This window comes from Ochotona curzoniae, unplaced genomic scaffold, assembly GCF_017591425.1.
Source record: "Ochotona curzoniae isolate NIBS_2020 unplaced genomic scaffold, NIBS_Ocur_1.0 scaffold_4505, whole genome shotgun sequence".
Lineage (NCBI taxonomy): Eukaryota > Metazoa > Chordata > Mammalia > Lagomorpha > Ochotonidae > Ochotona > Ochotona curzoniae.
The window spans coordinates 1,644,892-1,663,206 of NW_024467118.1; the positions used below are offsets into that span (position 1 = coordinate 1,644,892).

Sequence of the window (18,315 nt, forward strand, 5' to 3'; positions counted from 1 at the left end):
CCCTACCTGGGAGAGGCACAGCTGGAGTTCCCTGCCCCCACCTGGGAGGGGCACAGCTGGAGTTCCCTGCCCCCACCTGGGAGAGGCACAGCTGGAGTTCCCTGCCCCCACCTGGGAGGGGCACAGCTGGAGTTTCCTGCCCCCACCTGGGAGGGGCACTGCTGGGAGTTCCCTGCCCCCACCTGGGAGGGACACAGCTGGAGTTCCCTGCCCCCACCTGGGAGGGGCACAGCTGGGAGTTCCCTGCCCCCACCTGGGAGGGGCACAGCTGGAGTTCCCTGCCCCCACCTGGGAGGGGCACAGCTGGGAGTTCTCTGCCCCCACCTGGGAGGGGCACAGCTGGAGTTCCCTGCCCCCACCTGGGAGGGGCACAGCTGGGAGTTCTCTGCCCCCAGCTGGGAGGGGCACAGCTGGAGTTCCCTGCCCCCACATGGTAGGGGCACAGCACCAGTTCAGTGGGTCCCTGCAGCTCCTGTTAGGTCAGTGTTGACTGGAGAGTAAGAAGTGGCACCCAGCCCCAGGGGTGGCAGGTTGGGGTGCTTTGGGGAGGGGCGAGGAGACAGCCTCCATGTAACGTGTGCAGATTGTGGCAGCCTGTTAGGTGTCAGCAGATTCTCACGGAGTGAGACAGTGTTAGTCTCAGAGGTTCTACAGCCTGCGTGACACCGACTGGCAGTGAGGGTAGGCTGGAGCCTGGCTGGGTGGGTGTTGAGAGGGGCTGAGAGGGCAGGCAAGGAGACCCTCCAGGTGCTGTAGGTGGCAGCCCTGCCCCTCCCCCAAGGCACATGCTCCTCCTTAGGAACCCCAGGGCCTCATGATTCCCGCCCAGAAGGCTGGGAGCCACAGCGCCTCCTCCAGGGACACTGGTCCTGCTGTGCCTCCGGTGTCCCCGGGCAGGGAGCAGGTGGGCACTCATCTCCACTTCTGCCCTCTCGCTGCTTCTCCTTCCTCTCTCCCATGCCCCTCCACCTCCTCTGGCTCAGGGTGCCTCCTAGACTGGACAGTACCATTCCAACACTAGAGGGAAGTGGCCTGTGGCCACTGTGATGCCAGGTGGGGGCTGAGGGCCCCCTTCTTCCAGAAGCAGTCTTGGCAGTGTCTGAAGGGGAGTCGGGGGCCCCTCCCCACCACGCCCAGCCTGGAATCCGAGCTCGCACCTCTCAGGGCTGTGTCTGGGAACCCAGCTCTGCACAGGCCCACGGTGGGCCAGGGTGGGGTGCGAGGAATAGGTGGGCACTGGTGCTCCAGGCTGGCCTTCCTGTGCCCGCTTGGACAGTGGAGGGACACGACGCCCCCACAGCCTCTGCCAGGTTCGTATGGCTGCCACGTCCCTGTATGGAAATCCGTGTCTCCCACATGCACATGGTACAGCAAGTGTTGGCACGGGTGCTTTTCACTCTGACCCCCTGTGACTGTCTGTCGTCACAGGGCATGCCCCTCACTCCCTGCCAGTGTCCTGGCACCTGCTGGCCCCATATCCCTGCACCCTCCCATGGGCATCAGCTGTGACCAGTGCTGCCAGCTCTCCCATCCTGTTGTACTCCGTCAAGTTCTCTCTTGCAGGGCGGCTCCATGGCGTCACCCTTGGTGAGGAGCTCTGGTCACTCCTGGCATGTCCTCCGTTGAGCTGTCCCTTGTCCCCGCCCTTGTTCCTTGGAAATGGCTCCATCTTCTCTGCTGGCCTGCAGCCCTGCCAGGGGCATAGAGAGCCTGGCTGTGGCGTGATGGGTGGGGCTCGCTGAGTGCCCAGCAGGTGGCTGTGGTCAAGGTCCTCGTCCCTGACAGTCTTGGCTGGGCACAGGGCAGCAGGGAGTGGACAGCTGCAGGAGGAACAAATGGGGACACAGGGGGTCTATTCCTGCTTGGACACATCTCTGGCGCTGTTTGTGGGTTCTTAGGGCCCCAGTCCCAGGTCCCCAGCCCTTGCCCTGGTTCTTCACCTGAGCTGCGGAGGGCAGTTAGGTCGCCTCCCGGGAGGGGGAGGGCAGCGGTCAGGAAGTGGGTGCCTTTGTTCAGCTTCTGTTCTGGGTGTCTGGTGGCAGGTGCAGCCTTGCTGCGTGGGGCACGCTGCAATCTATTTCGGTATTACCGGGAAGCCTGTGCCCAGGCCCGCCCCGGCCAGGGGCTGTGGCGGCCACCGCGTGACCCTGGGCATGTCCTGAAGCTCTGCCACTTGTACAGCTGGGCCTGGCCCAGAGCGGGAGCTGGGGACCTTGTGGAAGAGGCTGCTACCCATGGGGACGCCCGGGGGAGGGACAGGTAAAGTCCACAGCCCCTTGGGGCCCAGGAGGGAGCTGAGTCTTCAGGTCTGAGTGGCTGGCGTGAAGGGGGAGGTGTGTGCGGTGAGTGCCAGCGCCGGATGCCAGCTGCATGCTGGGGTCAGGACCGGCCCTGCCTGCCCCGGGGCGGGGGAGGGGAGGGGCCCCCATTGACACAAGGAGAAGGGGTGTCCGCTGACCTGGCTGCCCTCTCCACTCTTCCTTCCTTTCCCTACAAGGTGCTGTCCCACCCAGGGACGAAAATGTGCCCATGGGAAGCGGTCAGGGTGTGGCAGGGCCCCCAGCCCCGGGCCATTGGTGTCTTGGGCAGCCCCTCACAGAAACACATGTTCTGGTGCAAGGGAGAAGAGGCCCTGGCCACTGCTGAGTGGAGAACTGGTCAGTGACCTCACTGGGACTCCAGTCCCACCTGGTCACAGCCAGGTGGCTTGCAGAATGGAGTGGGGTCGCCCGGAGGGTCAGGGCGCAGGGAGAGAAGAAAAGGGGGCACGGGGAGGGGCCTCAAACACAGCCTGGGGGTACACAGCAGGTGCCTGGCTTGCTCAGAACACAGGTAGCTGTGGGGACACTCCACCATGGCCAGACCTGGCCTGAGCGCAGACCCCTTGCTCCTGCCTGTGGTGAGTGACTTGGCCGGGGTCAGGTAGCATCCTGGCTATGGGCTGTGTGCTGGAATGTTCTCAGTGTCCCTGTGGATTTGAGAGGCTGTGGGCTTGTGATGGTGCCCAGTCCCTGGAATGGTGTCCGTGAGTGGGGTCCCCTGCCCAGCTGGGCTCCTGATGTCCTCTGCCACGCTGGGGTGCTGTCATGCTCGCTGATGGCATGGGACAGCTGGGATCAGCCCTGCCCCTGATCACGTCTAGCTCGGCTGCGTCACTCGTGTGCCCAGCTGTCAGCGTGTCTGGGGAATTGCTCATGCGCAGTAAACACTGAGCTAGAGAACACCGTACTAGTCCTAGAAGCATGTGTGGGGTCCGTCTCGGTGATCTGGGGTCGGTCAGTGGCTTCCTAGAAGTGTCACCGCAGTCGCCGGTGATGACAACAGCATGAGGCTGGTTTGTTGGGTGTCCTGAAAGCTAACGTGTGTGGCCTGGGACACAGGGTAGTGCCACAGGTGGAGCAGGCAGGTCCTGGGCAGACGTCTCTAAGGAGCACACCTGCCACCCACGGCCGCTGGGGAGATGGGGTCATAAACCACAGCTCCCTGCTACACTGCGGCCGGCCACTGCCCACGCCATCCCAGGAGGTCACGGACTGCCACTCTGCAGGCCGGCCACTGCCCACGCCGTCCCAGGAGGTCACAGACTGCCACGCCGCAGCTGACCACTGCCCACGCCGTCCCAGGAGGTCACAGACTGCCACCCCGCAGCTGACCACTGCCCAGGCCATCCCAGGAGGTCACTCCCCTGGACTGCCACTCCGCAGCTGACCACTGCCCACGCCGTCCCAGGAGGTCACTCCCCTGGACTGCCACTCCGCAGCTGACCACTGCCCACGCCGTCCCAGGAGGTCACGGACTGCCACTCCGCAGGCCGGCCACTGCCCAGGCCATCCCAGGAGGTCACGGACTGCCACTCCGCAGGCCGGCCACTGCCCACGCCATCCCAGGAGGTCACGGACTGCCACTCCGCAGGCCGGCCACTGCCCATGCCATCCCAGTAGGTCACGGACTGCCACTCCGCAGGCCGGCCACTGCCCACGCCATCCCAGGAGGTCACAGACTGCCACTCCGCAGCTGACCACTGCCCACGCCGTCCCAGGAGGTCACAGACTGCCACTCCGCAGCTGACCACTGCCCACGCCGTCCCAGGAGGTCACAGACTGCCACTCTGCAGGCCGGCCACTGCCCACGCCATCCCAGGAGGTCACTCCCCTGGACTGCCACTCCGCAGCTGACCACTGCCCAGGCCATCCCAGGAGGTCACTCCCCTGGACTGCCACTCCGCAGCTGACCACTGCCCAGGCCATCCCAGGAGGTCACGGACTGCCACTCCTCAGCTGACCACTGCCCACGCCATCCCAGGAGGTCACGGACTGCCACTCCGCAGGCCGGCCACTGCCCACGCCATCCCAGGAGGTCACTCCCCTGGACTGCCACTCCGCAGGGCATCCCAGGAGATCATGGAAAATGCAGCACTGGAACACCATGCTCAGGTCTTAGTCTTTGTGTCCAAGTCAAGTCATTTTTTAAAAAGATTTATTTTTATTGGAGAGTCAAGATTATAGAGAGAATGAGTCACAGAGAGAAAGATCCCTGTTATGATGGCCTAGTGGCTAAAGTCCTAACTTTGAAACACCAGGATGGCATGGGACACTGTATGGGCACTGGCTCGTGTCCCGCTGCTCCACTCCCCACCCAGCTCCCTGCCTGTGGCCTGGGAAAGCAGTCGAGGACGGCCCACTCCCCACCCAGCTCCCTGCCTGTGGCCTGGGAAAGCAGACAGGACGGCCCACTTCCATCCAGCTCCCCGCCTGTGGCCCGGGAAAGCAGTGGAGGACGGCCCAAAGCCTTGGGACCTGCACCCGCGTGGGAGACCTGGGAGAAGCTGGATGGAAAGTAGAGCAACCAGGACATGGACCGGCGCCCATATGGGATGCTAGTGCTTGAAGGGGGAGGATTAGCCAATTGAGCCATGGTGCTGGGCCCTGTTCCCCTTTTCCATAGATTTTGGAAAGTGTCCTCCTAGCCATGATGATGTTAATCCCTTGGGGCAGCTTCCCCCAAACTTAAACTTGCAGTGGTCTCGGGGAGCTGCTAGCCAGCCCAGCCCGGGTATAGACTCTAGGGGAATGACTGTGCTTGGGGATGTCCTAGCTGCTTTGTGGGAGGCACCACCACCTGGCAACAAGACAAACAAAATGGCACAACTGGCAACACCGTGTGGGACTGTAGGGTGGAATTCTGAAATCGTGGCACACAGGGCCCCTGACCCCAGTGAAGTGGGATGCCTCCCACGGGGCAGGCAGCTAAGGGGAACCAGCCAAGGACTGGAAAAGGGGGCATGGGGCACTGGGTCTGGCGGAGCCCCTGCCTGGCCCCCGACCCTGTGGTGAGTTGCCTGGACGGTATGCTAGGCCCTGCATGCCCAAGGGTGCCCCTGGGGGGAGGGTGGCCTTGCCCGAGTGTGTCCACCTCAGCACTTCCTCCCCACCCCTCCCCCATGGCTCCTGGGGCCGCAGGCCTGCAGTGTGCACGCCAGCTTGGCTGAAACTAATAACTCAGGAAGTGCTGTTCCTGCCCCCACGGATGGGGGAGGAGCACAGGAGTGATGGGGGAGGGGAAGCAAGGGTCACGGGAAGTGCCCTCACCCAGTCCCCTTGACAGGGATGCCACCGGTCTCTGATCCTGGGTGGGATGGAGATACGCTGCTGTGCCAGCCTGGGTTGGAGGTGCGTGAGAGCTGGGGTGTCGCCACAGAGCCCCCACCTGCCCTGGCTTGGGTGACTGCTAGCATGCCTGCGTCCAGCTGTGCCCTGGGGAGGGGTTGGACAGGCCTGGTACCAAAAGTCTCTGTGGGGCGGCAGGGTGGCGCCATGGGCGTTGGCTGTGGAAGGGCCAGCCGGGGAGTCCAGGGGCGGACAGGCTGGGAGGCCCCGCCCTGGCACATCTCCCTCCCGTCCAGGGCTCTGTGCCGAGGACCTAGCCACTCATCATCCAGCCCCAGCAGCTTCCTGTGTGTGCGGGTGGGGGTGGCACAGATGCCCGCTGTGCCCGAGCCTTCCGGGGCAGCTCTGTGAGATCCCTCCTGCCAGGAAGGCCTCATCCGGCTGTGAAATGACACTGCCCTGCCCGGCCCTCGGTGAGGGAAGGATGGTGTTAAGGAGCTGTCTCCTGCTGGGGGGAGGCCAGCCCAACACCCCCTACTACTCTTGCCTGCCCCACAGGAAGCCGTGGTCAAGCTGGGGAGGGGGCACTTGTCCTGAGGGCTGAGGGCATTGGCTGGGCTCCTGCAGTGGAGACAGGGCCTGGGGCCGTGGGAACAGGTCTCGCCTTGGAGCCAGAGGCAGGCTGCGGGGTGTACCCGGCAGGTGGGGGCACTGTCCCGGAGGTCGATGGGGGTCGGGGAGGCCCTGAGGGCAGGCCAGCCATGCCAGGAGGGCTTCTGCAGGCAGAGCTAGGTTGTGAGAGCTTGTCTAGGAGAGAGCCAAGGGAGCCAAGGACGCTGAGCCCTTTAGTACGCCACTGGGGAGGGCACGGGGACCCTGGAGCAGTGGGAGGTAAGTCAGGCACCTGGGCTTGGGGGCTGAACATGTGTTGACCATAGAAAGCCACCCAAGTTGGCGGGCCCACGGTCACTGGCACGTGAGGGGCTGCAGGCGACACTGCCTGGTGCCCAGGGAAGGATGCCTCTGGGCTCCAGACAACAGGGCCACCGCGCAGCAGGCACAGTGTGGGCGGTAGCAGCAGAGCTGCCCACAGGGGACACAGCGAGGACAGGCTGAATCTGGAGTGAGCCGGACTGGTTTCTGGAACACTGCCCAGGAGGTAATGAGCTCACCCAGGCCTGCAGTGCCAGGCAGCCCCGAACAGGGGGTGGGCACCACTGTCCCTGGGCCGGGCAGCAGCAGGGAGGCGAGAGGGGGCTGGCCCTGGCCAGCGTGTCACAAGCCCCTCACGGGAGCCAGGCAGGGGGTAGGCACTGCTGTCCCTGGGCCGGGCAGCAGCAGGGAGGCGAGAGGGGGCTGGCACTGGCCAGCGCGTCACAAGCCCCTCGCGGGAGCCAGGCAAGGGCCCCCAATTCCCACACTGGGCCCTGGGGATTGTAGCAGGAGACTTCCGGAGTCCTGGACGTGACATATAGGCTTACTCTGATGAGGTTTTGTTTCCATTGCGTGCATTTTCGGCGGGGGGCCTTTCTGGGGTGCTCATGTGTGTGTGCGTTGTGGGGCGGGGAAGTGCACGCTAGGCTCCCACCAGACGCAGGGTTCATACAGTGCTGGCACCAAGCGTCGTGTCACGTGTGGAATCCGAGGGCCCTGGCACAGGGAGGGCAGAGGCTGCCGTGTCTGTGTGCAACTGCAGACTGGGGCACTGGCGGGCCGGGATGGGCATCTCTGCTCACGCCCCTGGTGGTCAGTGCCTGTGGGCAGCAGGGCACCTCAATGGCCTCCTCCACGCGGCAGGTGGCTGGGGCCTCCCCATGGCAAGGCCGCTGGGGTCCAGGAGCCAGCATCCTGAGAAAACGCAGGTTGGCGGTGTCCTGTGAGCTGGCTTGGACGTCACCTGTTGTCATTTCCACCTCATTCTGTTACAGCAGCTCTGCCTGGGGCTCCAAGGGAGAGGTCTCCACCCCAACACTTCCTCGGGGAATGCTGAGCCATCATGGACAGGCGTGTGGGATGTGAGAGGGAGAAGGTTCCAGAAAGACCCTGTGGCAATGCAGAAATGGTACCCCATGCTGAAGGCCAGGGCAGATGGACATGGCAGGGAAGCAGAGCTCAGCCAGGCCTCGCCCCCGGCTTGCTGCTGGAGGGCCCTGGGCCCTCTGCCGACTCAGTCCCCAACACCCAGTGAAAACTGAAGCCACACACTGGGTTGTTTGCAAAGAGTGAAAGTTTATTCCTGTCAGAGCCCTAGGTGGTGGGGCTGTTGGAGGGTGTGTCCTGCAGGGCCTTTAGGCTACTGTGTGGAGCATGGCTGGGGGCACCCCAGCCTGAGGAGCAGGTACCAGCCCCCCGCTGACGCCAACGCCAGCCAAACACCCTGAGGACCGAGTTCCTGGCGCATGAAAGGGGTGGGGGAAACGCATGGGACCCCGGCAGCAGCTTCTGAGCAGGCGGCTGTCGAAGGGTGAGGGTTGTACAGAGGAGGGCCCTGGGTAGGGGGTCAGGGGTATCCCCCCAGTGTAGGCCAGGTCTAGTGTGAGCACCCAGGATAAAGCTGAGGCGGGGGAGGGGAATGGGTCCCATTGGGGGTGGGGCAGGCGTCTTGGAGGTGCCCCCATGTTCACGTGGCAGTGACATGGCAGGGCAGGGAGGGTGGCTCCTGGGAAGCACCTCCCTCACACATATGCAAATGTGCCCAGCAGCCCTTGACCACCAGCTTCCTTGGGGATGGAGATGAGTCGGCGTCATCACAGGGCCCAGAAGCAGCAGAGAGCTTGGGACCCAGTGTGTCCAAGCCAGGGGGGTCCAAGGGGTGGGGGCAGTCAGAGACCCACAGGGCTGCTTGCCGGACTGGGCGGCCATAGCCTGGCGGGAATGAGAACAGCTACTTCGGCCACGGTTATAATTAGGAGTCGGTGCTAAAGTAGGTTAGGAAGGGGCCTGGCTGATTTCCAACAAGTCACCTTGAGGGACAGGGCCTCGACCCAGCAGCCTGTTCGAGGCCCAGGGGTGACTGTGTAATGGGGGCAGTGAGACTGGCAGGGGGCAGTGAGGACTTGTGTGTGGAGCCCCTCTGCCCAGGGGCCCTGTGTGTGGACACCAGGCGCACGTGGCCAAGGACAGAGCTGGTACAAGGACCTTGATGACAGCCACAGGATGGGGCCTAGGTCAGCATGCTGGGGTCCCACAGGCCTGGCCCCTGAGAGCCAGGGAGGGCAGAGAGGTGGACAGCAGACACCCGGTGTAGTCAGGGTGCTGCGCGGGGCCAGCTGAGCACTGTGGGGGGGGGCAGTGCTGGAGCTGTCCCAGAGAGGCCTGTCCACCCACTGAGCTGCCTCCTCCTGGAAGCCCTCCCTGACTGTACACGCATGTCTCCTGGCTGTGATGCCCTGGGCCTCCCCCTGCACCCAGCCTCAGCCTGCTGTGCACCTGCTGTTGGCACCTGTCACACCGTGTGTCTGGCACACCCATCTCCCCCCAGCTGAGAGTGCTGCTCCCTCAGTCCTGGGCCACCCCTTGGCCCCGTGGTCCCATCCAGTGCAGGCTGTCTGACCACTGCGGTCCTGCTTAGGACACAGCTTAGGGTGACCCCTGCCTGGGGAGACCCCTGCCGGGAGCTGATGTGTCATCTACCAGCTTGGTTTTCAGTCTCGGTGTCCTCCCTGGCCACTGAGCAGCCTTGACCTGGTGGACCAGCTTGCTTCAAGCTTGTCTGTCTGGAGTGTGGCTTGAGGGAAGAATCCTGGTTGGGGCCCCTGGCCCTTGTCCCCCCACCGCAGCCAGGGAAGTGAGCAGGGTATGGCCGTGGCCACAGGCCACTCCTGCTGTCCCCGACACAGGGAGCAGTCCCTCGAGGGGCCCAAGGTTCCGATCCACAAGCCCGGCCTTTGCAGTGTGGTTCTGTTTCGTATCCCAAGGGGGAGGCACTGCTGCCCAAGGCCTGGGGTGGATGCCTGCACGTCCTCCCCACCCTCAGCTCAACCTGAGAGCTGGCAGTGCCAGGCTGTGGGAGCTTGGGAGCGGCCGCCGTCTCTCCTGGGGGCTGTGCAGCCAGCCGCCTTGCCCAGCCTGCATCGCCTGGGGTCAGTTGAGGTGAAGAGACTGGGTGGGCAGGTAGTGTGATGGAGACGGCTGTTCCTGGACCCACCTGGTCGCACTGCAGAGCAGGTGTGGCTGCAGATGTGTCCTGGACCCCGACGCCACACCTTGCACACAGATGCGTGCCTGGATGATACAAGGAGCCGAGGGCCAGAGGAAGAGCCGCCTGCCCTCCCACTGCGAGCCTCGGGCAGGGACGGGCTGACATCCTGGTGTGTCCCCTGCAGGAGCCGCCGTGGCCAGCATTGTCTAGGCTGCCCACCGCAGCGTTCAGGTTCAGGCCCCTTGCCCTCTGCCTCTCCCATCAGCTGTGTTAAATGACAGTTGAGGTGACAGAGGAAGAGGTGGTTTTGCTGGTGCCAGCAGGGGCCCACTGTGCTGGTCCAGGTGTATGCGGCTGCAGGGGCCTCGCTGGGCCCACAGACCTGCCTGTCATTGAGCCACTGCAGGTGGCGGTGATGCAGTTGGTGCCTACCTGCTTGTCCACCTCTGCCTTGGGGGTGACCGGGAGGGACACCCACACTCTGCCTCACAGCCAGCACTGCCATGGCCCTCCCCTCCCTCTGCCTCTGGCCACAGCGGAGGCTTGGAGGCTTGGGGGCCACGGTTGTCCACTGCTGCCGCCTGCCTCTAAGCCCCCTGCCAGGGTGCCCGTGCAGGCCCCGAGCTCCAGCAGCCATCAGCCCTTGGGGCCGGCTTCTCTCTGCCAGCCAGCTCTCACTGGCCAAGCCTGCGGCTCTGTCCTCACTCCAGCCCCAGGACACACTGTGGCTGCTGCTGGCTGCTCAGCTGTGTCCACAGCCAGCATAGTCTATGCCGTGCAGGGCACGGCTCGGTCTTGGCCTACCAAGGCCTCTGGGGACCCTGGAAGGAGCTGGGCAGGCCGAGGGGTCATTCGCCCTCGAGAGGGTCACTAATGGCTCTGCCTCACCCTCACCCCAGCAGGTGCATCACACAGGGACCGGACCACACTTGGGGCGGGGCTGCCAGGATGGGAGCTCCAGCATGGGTGCTCCCAGGTGGCTGTCACCTGTCACGAGCCCCCTTGTTCCCCCCACAACGAAGAGAGCCAACGTCTAACCTGGCTTGTGGGAAGTGGGGTGCATGGTCCCTGGGCTCAACCCGGGCAGTAGCGCCTCCGCCGTCTGACACGGCTCCATGTTTCCCACAGTGTCCGAGCCCCCGGCTGCACACAGCCCCCCGGAGAAGCCGCCCAGCTCGGCCATCCTGTGCAGCACGTGTGGGAGCGTGTGCAAGGGCGAGGTGCTGCGTGTGCAGAGCCGCTACTTTCACATCAAGTGCTTCGTCTGCAAAGGTGAGCGCTCGGCTCGGGTTCGGGCCGCTGTGGCCCTCTTCGTCCCTCGGCATCCCTTCTGGCTAATGCTGGGGTCCCCGGAAACCCAGCCCCTGCCCACAGCAGTGCGACCCACGCAGTATGGTCTGTGTTGCTGGGGCTGTGCGGAGGTTCCCAGCCTTGCAGCCAGAGGAGGGAGGGCGCACGGGCGCAGCAGCGAGGCCAGGAAGGTCCAGTGTCCCTGTCAGCGGCGTGAGCCCAGCAGTGGGGCACATGAGACCCACCCTGGGCCACAGTCCCAAGGCGCCTCTCGCCTGCCTCGTGGAGTGGGGCCTCATGCAAACAGCCTGGCCTTCCCTGTAAGTGGTCAGATGAGCCACAAGGTGGCTGAGTAAGAGGGAGGAGGGAGCCAGGAGCACGGCTGAGCCCCCCACTCTCCCACCCTGCCTTCCTGTCCACCGCTGAGGCCTTGCTGGCAGGGAGTAGGGTGCCCTGCCCATGTGTACAAGCAGTGGCTGCCATCAGCGCTGTGACGGCAAGCTGGGTCCCCAGCTCCACTCTGGGCCCTGGGTTTCCTGTGGATTCAGCCTGGCTCAGCTCCATGATGCCCCCACAGACCCCGACTTCTCAGGAACCCTCAGTCCAAGTCGCAGGAAGGGCATGGAGCAGGCCCGGAAAGGGGGTGCTGGGGATCTTAGCCGCACAGTGAGAAAGAGAAGGGCCTAGCTTTCATCTGCTACTTAACCTGCTGAGTGCCTCCTGTCCTAAGCCTGGCCAAGTCAAATCCGGGAGGCCAGAGCTTGGTCTGAGCCTCACACATGGCTGGCAGGGGCCCAGGCGGCTGAGTCCTCATCTGGTGTCTCGTGGGGTGCAAGTGAGCAGGGACTGGACTCAGGAGTGCATCCTGCCCGGGATCAGCCAGTGCTGGCCCTTGGAGAGCTGTGGCCCCACAGCAGGGGCTCCGTCCTGCTCTCTGCAGGTAAGGAGAGGAACAGAGTGCCGGCTGGCCCTGAGGCTGGCCCAGGCAGGGCCTATTGATACCTTGAAGTTCTCTGTCTTGCTTCTGGTTTGTTTCTAAAGCTTACAGATGTTTATTGGAAAGACAGAGAGAGGAGAGAGGGAGGTCTCTTATCTGCTGACGGTGCCCCAGTTGCTGCGGCAGCTAGAGCTGGACTATCCTGAAGCCAGAAGACAGGATCTCCCTCCTACTGCCCTGTGCCAGGGATCCAGTGCCTCCTGGGGTGTCCAGCATCAGGAGACTGGAGGGGGACACAGACCAGGCACAGGATTGGGGTAGCACATACCCCAGGGGTGTCTTCATGGCTGTGCCAAATGCCGGCACCATGGCTTCATGTTTGAACTATGGCCAGCAGACTTGGCCCTGCCACACTTAGCAGGGCACAGACGGGACCACGCTGGGGATCACGGGACAGCATCCTCATGCCTGCAGCCTTCCGGTCTTTTCCTTGGACTGTGTCCTAACTTGGGCAGGTCTGCTCTGTGAACACTTCCGTGTCCTGACATCGTTTCACGGCTGTGCAATGCTACCCCGTCTGCCGAAGGCCCCGGAAGCTTCCATACCACCTTGTGTCCTTCCTGCAGCAGGAGTTGCAGGCCCGAGGGACCCAGCAGCCATGCAGGGCAAATGGACACAAGTTGATCATACCCTGTGTTTGATCACAGAATTCCATCTTGTAGGTGGGCATGTGAGTCCAGCAGGTACAGCGGTCATAGGAACTCCCACACCGAGGACACACTGCACAGTGAGAAGTCTGCAAACCAAAGGGAACCATGAGCCGTGCCGTGCCGGACAGGGGGGCCTCAAGCTGCAGGCCGAGCTGCCCTGTGCCCCTGTGGGCTCCCCCTCTGTTCTCATCAGGCCTGGCTGGGATGCAGGCGTCAGGGAGGACCGGGGTCGGTTCCTGCCCAAGACGCCTTCTCCCTGTGTGCTTTGGCAGTCATGGCAGGATGTGTGGGCGCGAGGCTGTGCGGCCCCTCGGCCTGCAGCGTCCTCCGCCTTGGTGCACACAGCTTCTGAAGTCACGCTTTCTCGAGAAGCTGCCACACAGTTCAGAAGCTTTGCACTGCCAAACAAGTTGCTGAAGCAGAATGTCAAGCCCTGGTGGCCAATGGCCATCGCATCGATTTGTCCTTGTCAGCATCCCCAGGGCCTCGCACACGCACGCACACACACACACACACGCACACACACACGCACACACACACGCACGCACGCACACGCACACATGCATGCACACGCACGCATGCACACACACGCACACGCACGCACACATGCACGCACGCACACACACGCACACGCACGCACACGAGCACATGTACATGCCACATACGTGGACACGTTGTTCGTGTGTGTGGACAGACACGCAGCCCACGGCCTGCTCTTCCTCCTGCTTGACTTCCTTCCTTGATGACGCAATGCCATGTCCACTTCCTAAAATGATGACTGATATCGTCCCAGCCGCACGTGTGACTGCGCACAGATGCCGCTCAACACGTGAGCGGTGTGGACGCCAGCCGGGAGTCAGCAGTCAGGAGACCCTTCCCTGGTGGCTCTGATGGCCACTCAGCAGTGTCCGTTGCTTCAGGCACCAGTGGTACTGCCCATGTGCCCACCTGTGCCCTGTGTCCCCTCCCGAGCCCTGTGGGCATCTTGCCTCTCCTGAACCTCTCCTGAGAGGTGTGTGGGTTGTTAGAAACCTCAGTGTCTTTCTGCACTGTGGCAGAGACCAAGCTGCGTCCACTTTTGGTTCATTCCGAGAGAGACAGAGACAGGCTCCTGGAGGTGGGCAGGGCTGGCGGCCAGCAAGGCTCATCCTCCATGCCAGGGTGCTCAACAGCCCCTCGCAAATCCCAGCTTTCGCTCCAGCCTCTGCAGGAAAAAGCTGCTCTGCCATAGGTCCAGGGCTGCCGGCGAGCCCACCACTCACCTGAGACTGACCGAGGCGCCAGGCTTGGGTCAGGTGGGACACTGGCCTGCCGGGATGCGGGCACCTGAGGGATGCAAGGGGACGGCATCCCCTACGTCTGACTCTCACCTGCCGTCCGTTCCCAGCATGCGGCTGCGACCTGGCTGAGGGCGGCTTCTTCGTGCGCCAGGGAGAGTACATCTGCAGACTTGATTACCAGCGCCTCTATGGAACCCGCTGCTTCCGCTGCGACCAGTTCATCGAAGGCGAGGTGGTGTCGGCGCTGGGCAAGACTTACCACCCCGACTGCTTCGTCTGTGCTGTGTGCAGGTGAGTCCCTGTGGTGGCCCTGAGCGGCCTGCTGCAGCCTTCGCGCTCCACACCATCCCTGGGTCCAGCCCTCTGACCGTGACTGCGGCTGCCGCAGCAGGCCGGGTACAACTTCTCTGCAGTCCCAAGTGGGGGGCCTGCAGCACTCAGGATTCACATGGCAACGGGGCCCTGCCCATGGCCTGTCCCAGCTGGCCGCGTCCCATGGGTCACCCATCCTCCTGCCCTCCATAGCTTCCAGCACATTCTGCTCGTGGGAATGTTCTAGAACACAGAAGCAGAGTTGGAAACAAGACTGGTGTTCCATCCTGTTCTCCTGGCCTCACCACACCCAGGTGAACAGGGCCTCTCACGGGGTCATGTCCAAAGTCCAAGACAGGAAGCTTCCAGCACAGGACACTGCCAGAGAGGGGACCCCGTGTGTCAGGGGCAGTATGGCTTGGGCTGGGGGTCCCTGGCATGTCTGACATCCGTGTCTGTGGCTTGGAGACAGGGCTGGGTTCCTGGGAAGGTCACCACTGGACGCTGTGTTTTACAAAACAGCAGCAGGTGGCCAGCGTCACACTGAGCAACTGGGGCTGGAGTTGGCCATCCTGCTGGCTCCTGGTGGACGAGCAGGACGTGGAACAAGACCTGGGAAGTGACCACTTCACACGTGGTTAGCAGGCAGATGCAGAGTGACCAAGAATGGGGCACAGGGCAGCTTTGTACATGCAGGGGTTCCCGGAGCCAACCGTAAGCAGGGGGACCCCAGGGAGCGAGCATTTCCCTGTGACGGGATAGATGGTGGCTGCAGAGGCAGAGGGGCCGGGCCATGAGGGGAACAAGCCAGGCCAGCCTCGTGGTCCAGGGAGCGCAGAGCAGAGGGCCTCTGAGTCCAGGGCCAGAGACATACCCTGAGGCACAGAGGGGCTCATGCGAGCTTAGTCACACCTCTCGTGGTTCCTGGGCAGAGCGATGGTTCTGGGTGAGCAGCCAGGGTGCATCGTGGGGACCCCAGAGGGCCCTGGGTTGGGGGCGAGCTGGGCCTGCTGGGCCCGGCTCGCCAAGGAAGGTCCTGCAGGCCCCAGCACCCACCAGCTGTCCCCCAGAGCTACAGCCAGCACGCTCCCGGGCAGGCGAGACTCTCCAGGTCCAGGAAGGTCAGCCCCTGGGAGCAGAGCTGGGGACACCTGCGAAAAACTGGTCAGACAGTGACTCTCAGATGGCTGTCATGGGCTGCAAGAGTGCTGAGAGGAATGGAGTCCTCTAGAACCTTCTAGAACTGAGGAATGTCACACCTTCAGGGTAGAGCTTCCTTGAGGCCTTGGTGGTTGTCGGGGCCTGTTGGGAGAGGGGTGGGTGGGTGAGCCCGAAGGTGTGGAGCAGAAGCCCGCAGAGGGGGTCAGAAGGACACGAGGAGATCTGCCTCTCTGGGTGCGGCGAGTGGGAGGGGCTGCAGAAATGAAGGCCAAATGTTTCTGGAATGTGAGGAACTCCGACAATCCGAGATGCCCAGGGAGCCACCACAGAGTAAGAGGAGAAAAGCCTGCCGGACATCCTCCTCAAGCCGCTGAGGCCAGCCTCTGCTGGCTGAGCCTCCACCTGTGAGGTCGGCGTCCCCTTTGGCACTGGATTGAGTCCCCGCCGCTCCACTTCTGATCCAGCTCCCTGCTGATGTGCCTGGGAAGGCAGCAGGGGACGGGCTACGTGCTCGGGCCCTGCACCCGCGTGGGAGACCTGGGCAGAGCTCCTGGCTTCTTCCCAGCCCAGCCCGGTTGCCAATGGAGGAGATAGAAGATGCCCGACTCTTGCTTTGCCTCTCGGATAAAATAATGCAAATGTAAATGTGTCACCACGACGTCCACCAGGCGCCAGTCTGCTGTGAGGTGCCAGGAAGGCGGGCTGAAGGCAGAGCCGTGGACGGTGTCCGTGATGCCACGTGGGAGCCGCTCACTGGGGCTGGAGCCGTGTGCTCTGCCCAAGGCCTGGGGCACAGAGCTGGGCGGGGGGCTTGCAGGACTCAGCAGCCCCACACAGCAGAGACCCTGCCCTGCAGCCCTCCCAGCAGCCCGCCCCACCCCTGCCCTGCAGCCCTCCCAGCAGCCCGCCCCACCCCTGCCCTGCAGCCCCACACAGGAACCTCCACGGCACTCTGGGCACCTGCCAGATACTGAGCACAGCTCCACACATGCCTGCTCTGAGATGGCCACGTGATGGAAAGTTCCAGAAAAGAGGAATCTAACCTGTAGGAACCGGAGGCTGGCGGTAGGGGAGTGTTTCCGTAGGTGTGGGCTCAGCTTTATAAAGGCTAGCTGCCAGAGACCCCGCCCCCGCACCCAGGAGGAGTTCCTGAGGGATGTGTGGATGAACCAATGCATAAAAGCCCTATCAGGCGAGTGCTGTTAGGCCTGTGTGCAAAAGAGCTGGAGCTCAGAGAGGTTGAGAAACTTGCCCTGGGTCACACAGGGCACAATTTGCTCCGGGGATCGCTGGCGCCCTCAGACTGACCATACCCTTGGAGCTGGACGGGAAGGGCATGTGCTGCCCCAGGCGTTCCCTTCAGCTGCAGTGTGAGGCAACACCAAAAACCCAGCTCCTGCAGACAAGATATTTTAAAGCACTGTTTATTTAAAACTGAAGTCCATCCTCAAAAAATCCACTAGAGCAAAACGCCAGAATTGTGAATTAAAATGGGGGTCCCTCTAGTGCCATGCAACTAGAGCTGTGCTGCTACGGGCCCAGCCTCCCCGGGCCCAGCCGGGCCTCCCTGCCCTGGCCTCCCCGGGCCAGGCTCGGGCTCACCATGGCCTGAGGTCCCGTGATTTTGCTGGTACAGGTGAGGACACCAAAGCTCAAATCAGTGACACCAAGATCCCCTGGGTAGCAGGGTGCCCAGGTCCCTGGCCCACCACGTCTGTCTGGGGAGCAAGGTCCCTGAGTGAAGACCTGGAAGTGGGCCTGGCTGGTAACACAACCTGTTCTCTTTCAGGCTGCCCTTCCCACCCGGGGACCGTGTGACCTTCAACGGCAAGGAATGCGTGTGCCAGAAGTGTTCCCTGCCCACGTTAGGGGGTGGCAGCGTGCACTCCACCCAGGGCCTCCGCAGTAAGTGCACCAAATTGGAGCGGGCAGCAGGCAGTGCTGGCTTGGTAGCAGCCCAGCTGCGGCAGCTGGGAAACCTCATTGGACAAGGATGATGGGGGCTGCCAGGGACAGGGTTCTTGTGCTGCCCAGCCCTTGCCATCCATCCACTCTGTCCAGCTCTGGCCCTGTGCACCTCCACAGCCATCATCTATCCACTCTGTCCAGCTTTAGCTCCGCCCGCCTCCACGCCCATGATCCATCCGCTGGGTCCAGCTCTGGCCCTGCCCGCCTCCACGCCCATGATCCATCCGCTGGGTCCAGCTTTAGCTCCGCCTGCCTCCACGCCCAGGATCCATCTGCTGGGTCCAGCTCTAGCCCTGCCCGCCTCCTCCATGAAGTCTTCTTGACTTCCTGTCCTCTCCATCACCTTCATATTGGCATTCTCCGTTCCCTGTGCTAGTCCTAGGCCCCCAAAAGCCCTTTGAGGGTTCCCCAAGCTATGGGCTCTTTGGCCAGGTCCTCTCCAGGTCCTTGTCCTGGCCCCGGGAGCTCAGCCTGCTGTGTGCGGGGGACAGGGAGCTGCGTATGCATTCGAGTGGACAGGCAGTGATCAGCCGGAGCATCAGGGGTTGCTGCTGTGGGGAGGGGTGACGCTCAGGTGGCCTCTCCCAGCCTGGGGTGTGGGAACTTGAGGGGCCCAGGCCACCAGACTGCCAAGCAGTCTCTGGACTCTGGCAGGGTGACCCCTGCGTGCTACGGGCACTGGCCTCCTATCCCAGCACAGAGGGGCTCTGGCAGGGCAGCCTCTTGCCCGCCGATGGTTTCTGGCACCCCCTCCAAGTGCCCATCTGAGGCTTCTGGAGGAGGCGTGGTGCTTCTTGGGCCCCAGGAGTTTGCGACACAGCCAGGGTTCGAGCCCACTCAAGCCTCCTTTGGAAGAGGGAGGGACTGTGGGAGGAGCAAGAAGTAGGAAGGTTCTAGAAGGGTCATGCCC

General features: G+C 63.2%; 1 protein-coding gene across 1 annotated transcript in view; it reads left to right on the forward strand.

Annotated features, from left to right (window-relative positions):
- The first annotated feature begins 1,997 nt into the window (after nucleotides 1-1,997).
- Nucleotides 1,998-18,315, forward strand: part of ABLIM2 (actin binding LIM protein family member 2) — a 66,797-nt gene continuing 50,479 nt past the window's right edge. The window contains exons 1-4 of the mRNA XM_040965837.1: nucleotides 1,998-2,259; nucleotides 10,876-11,019; nucleotides 14,072-14,255; nucleotides 17,227-17,342. Coding sequence (XP_040821771.1) covers nucleotides 2,235-2,259; nucleotides 10,876-11,019; nucleotides 14,072-14,255; nucleotides 17,227-17,342 — 469 coding nt within the window. The 5' untranslated portion in view covers nucleotides 1,998-2,234. The remainder of the gene's footprint in view (nucleotides 2,260-10,875; nucleotides 11,020-14,071; nucleotides 14,256-17,226; nucleotides 17,343-18,315) is intronic.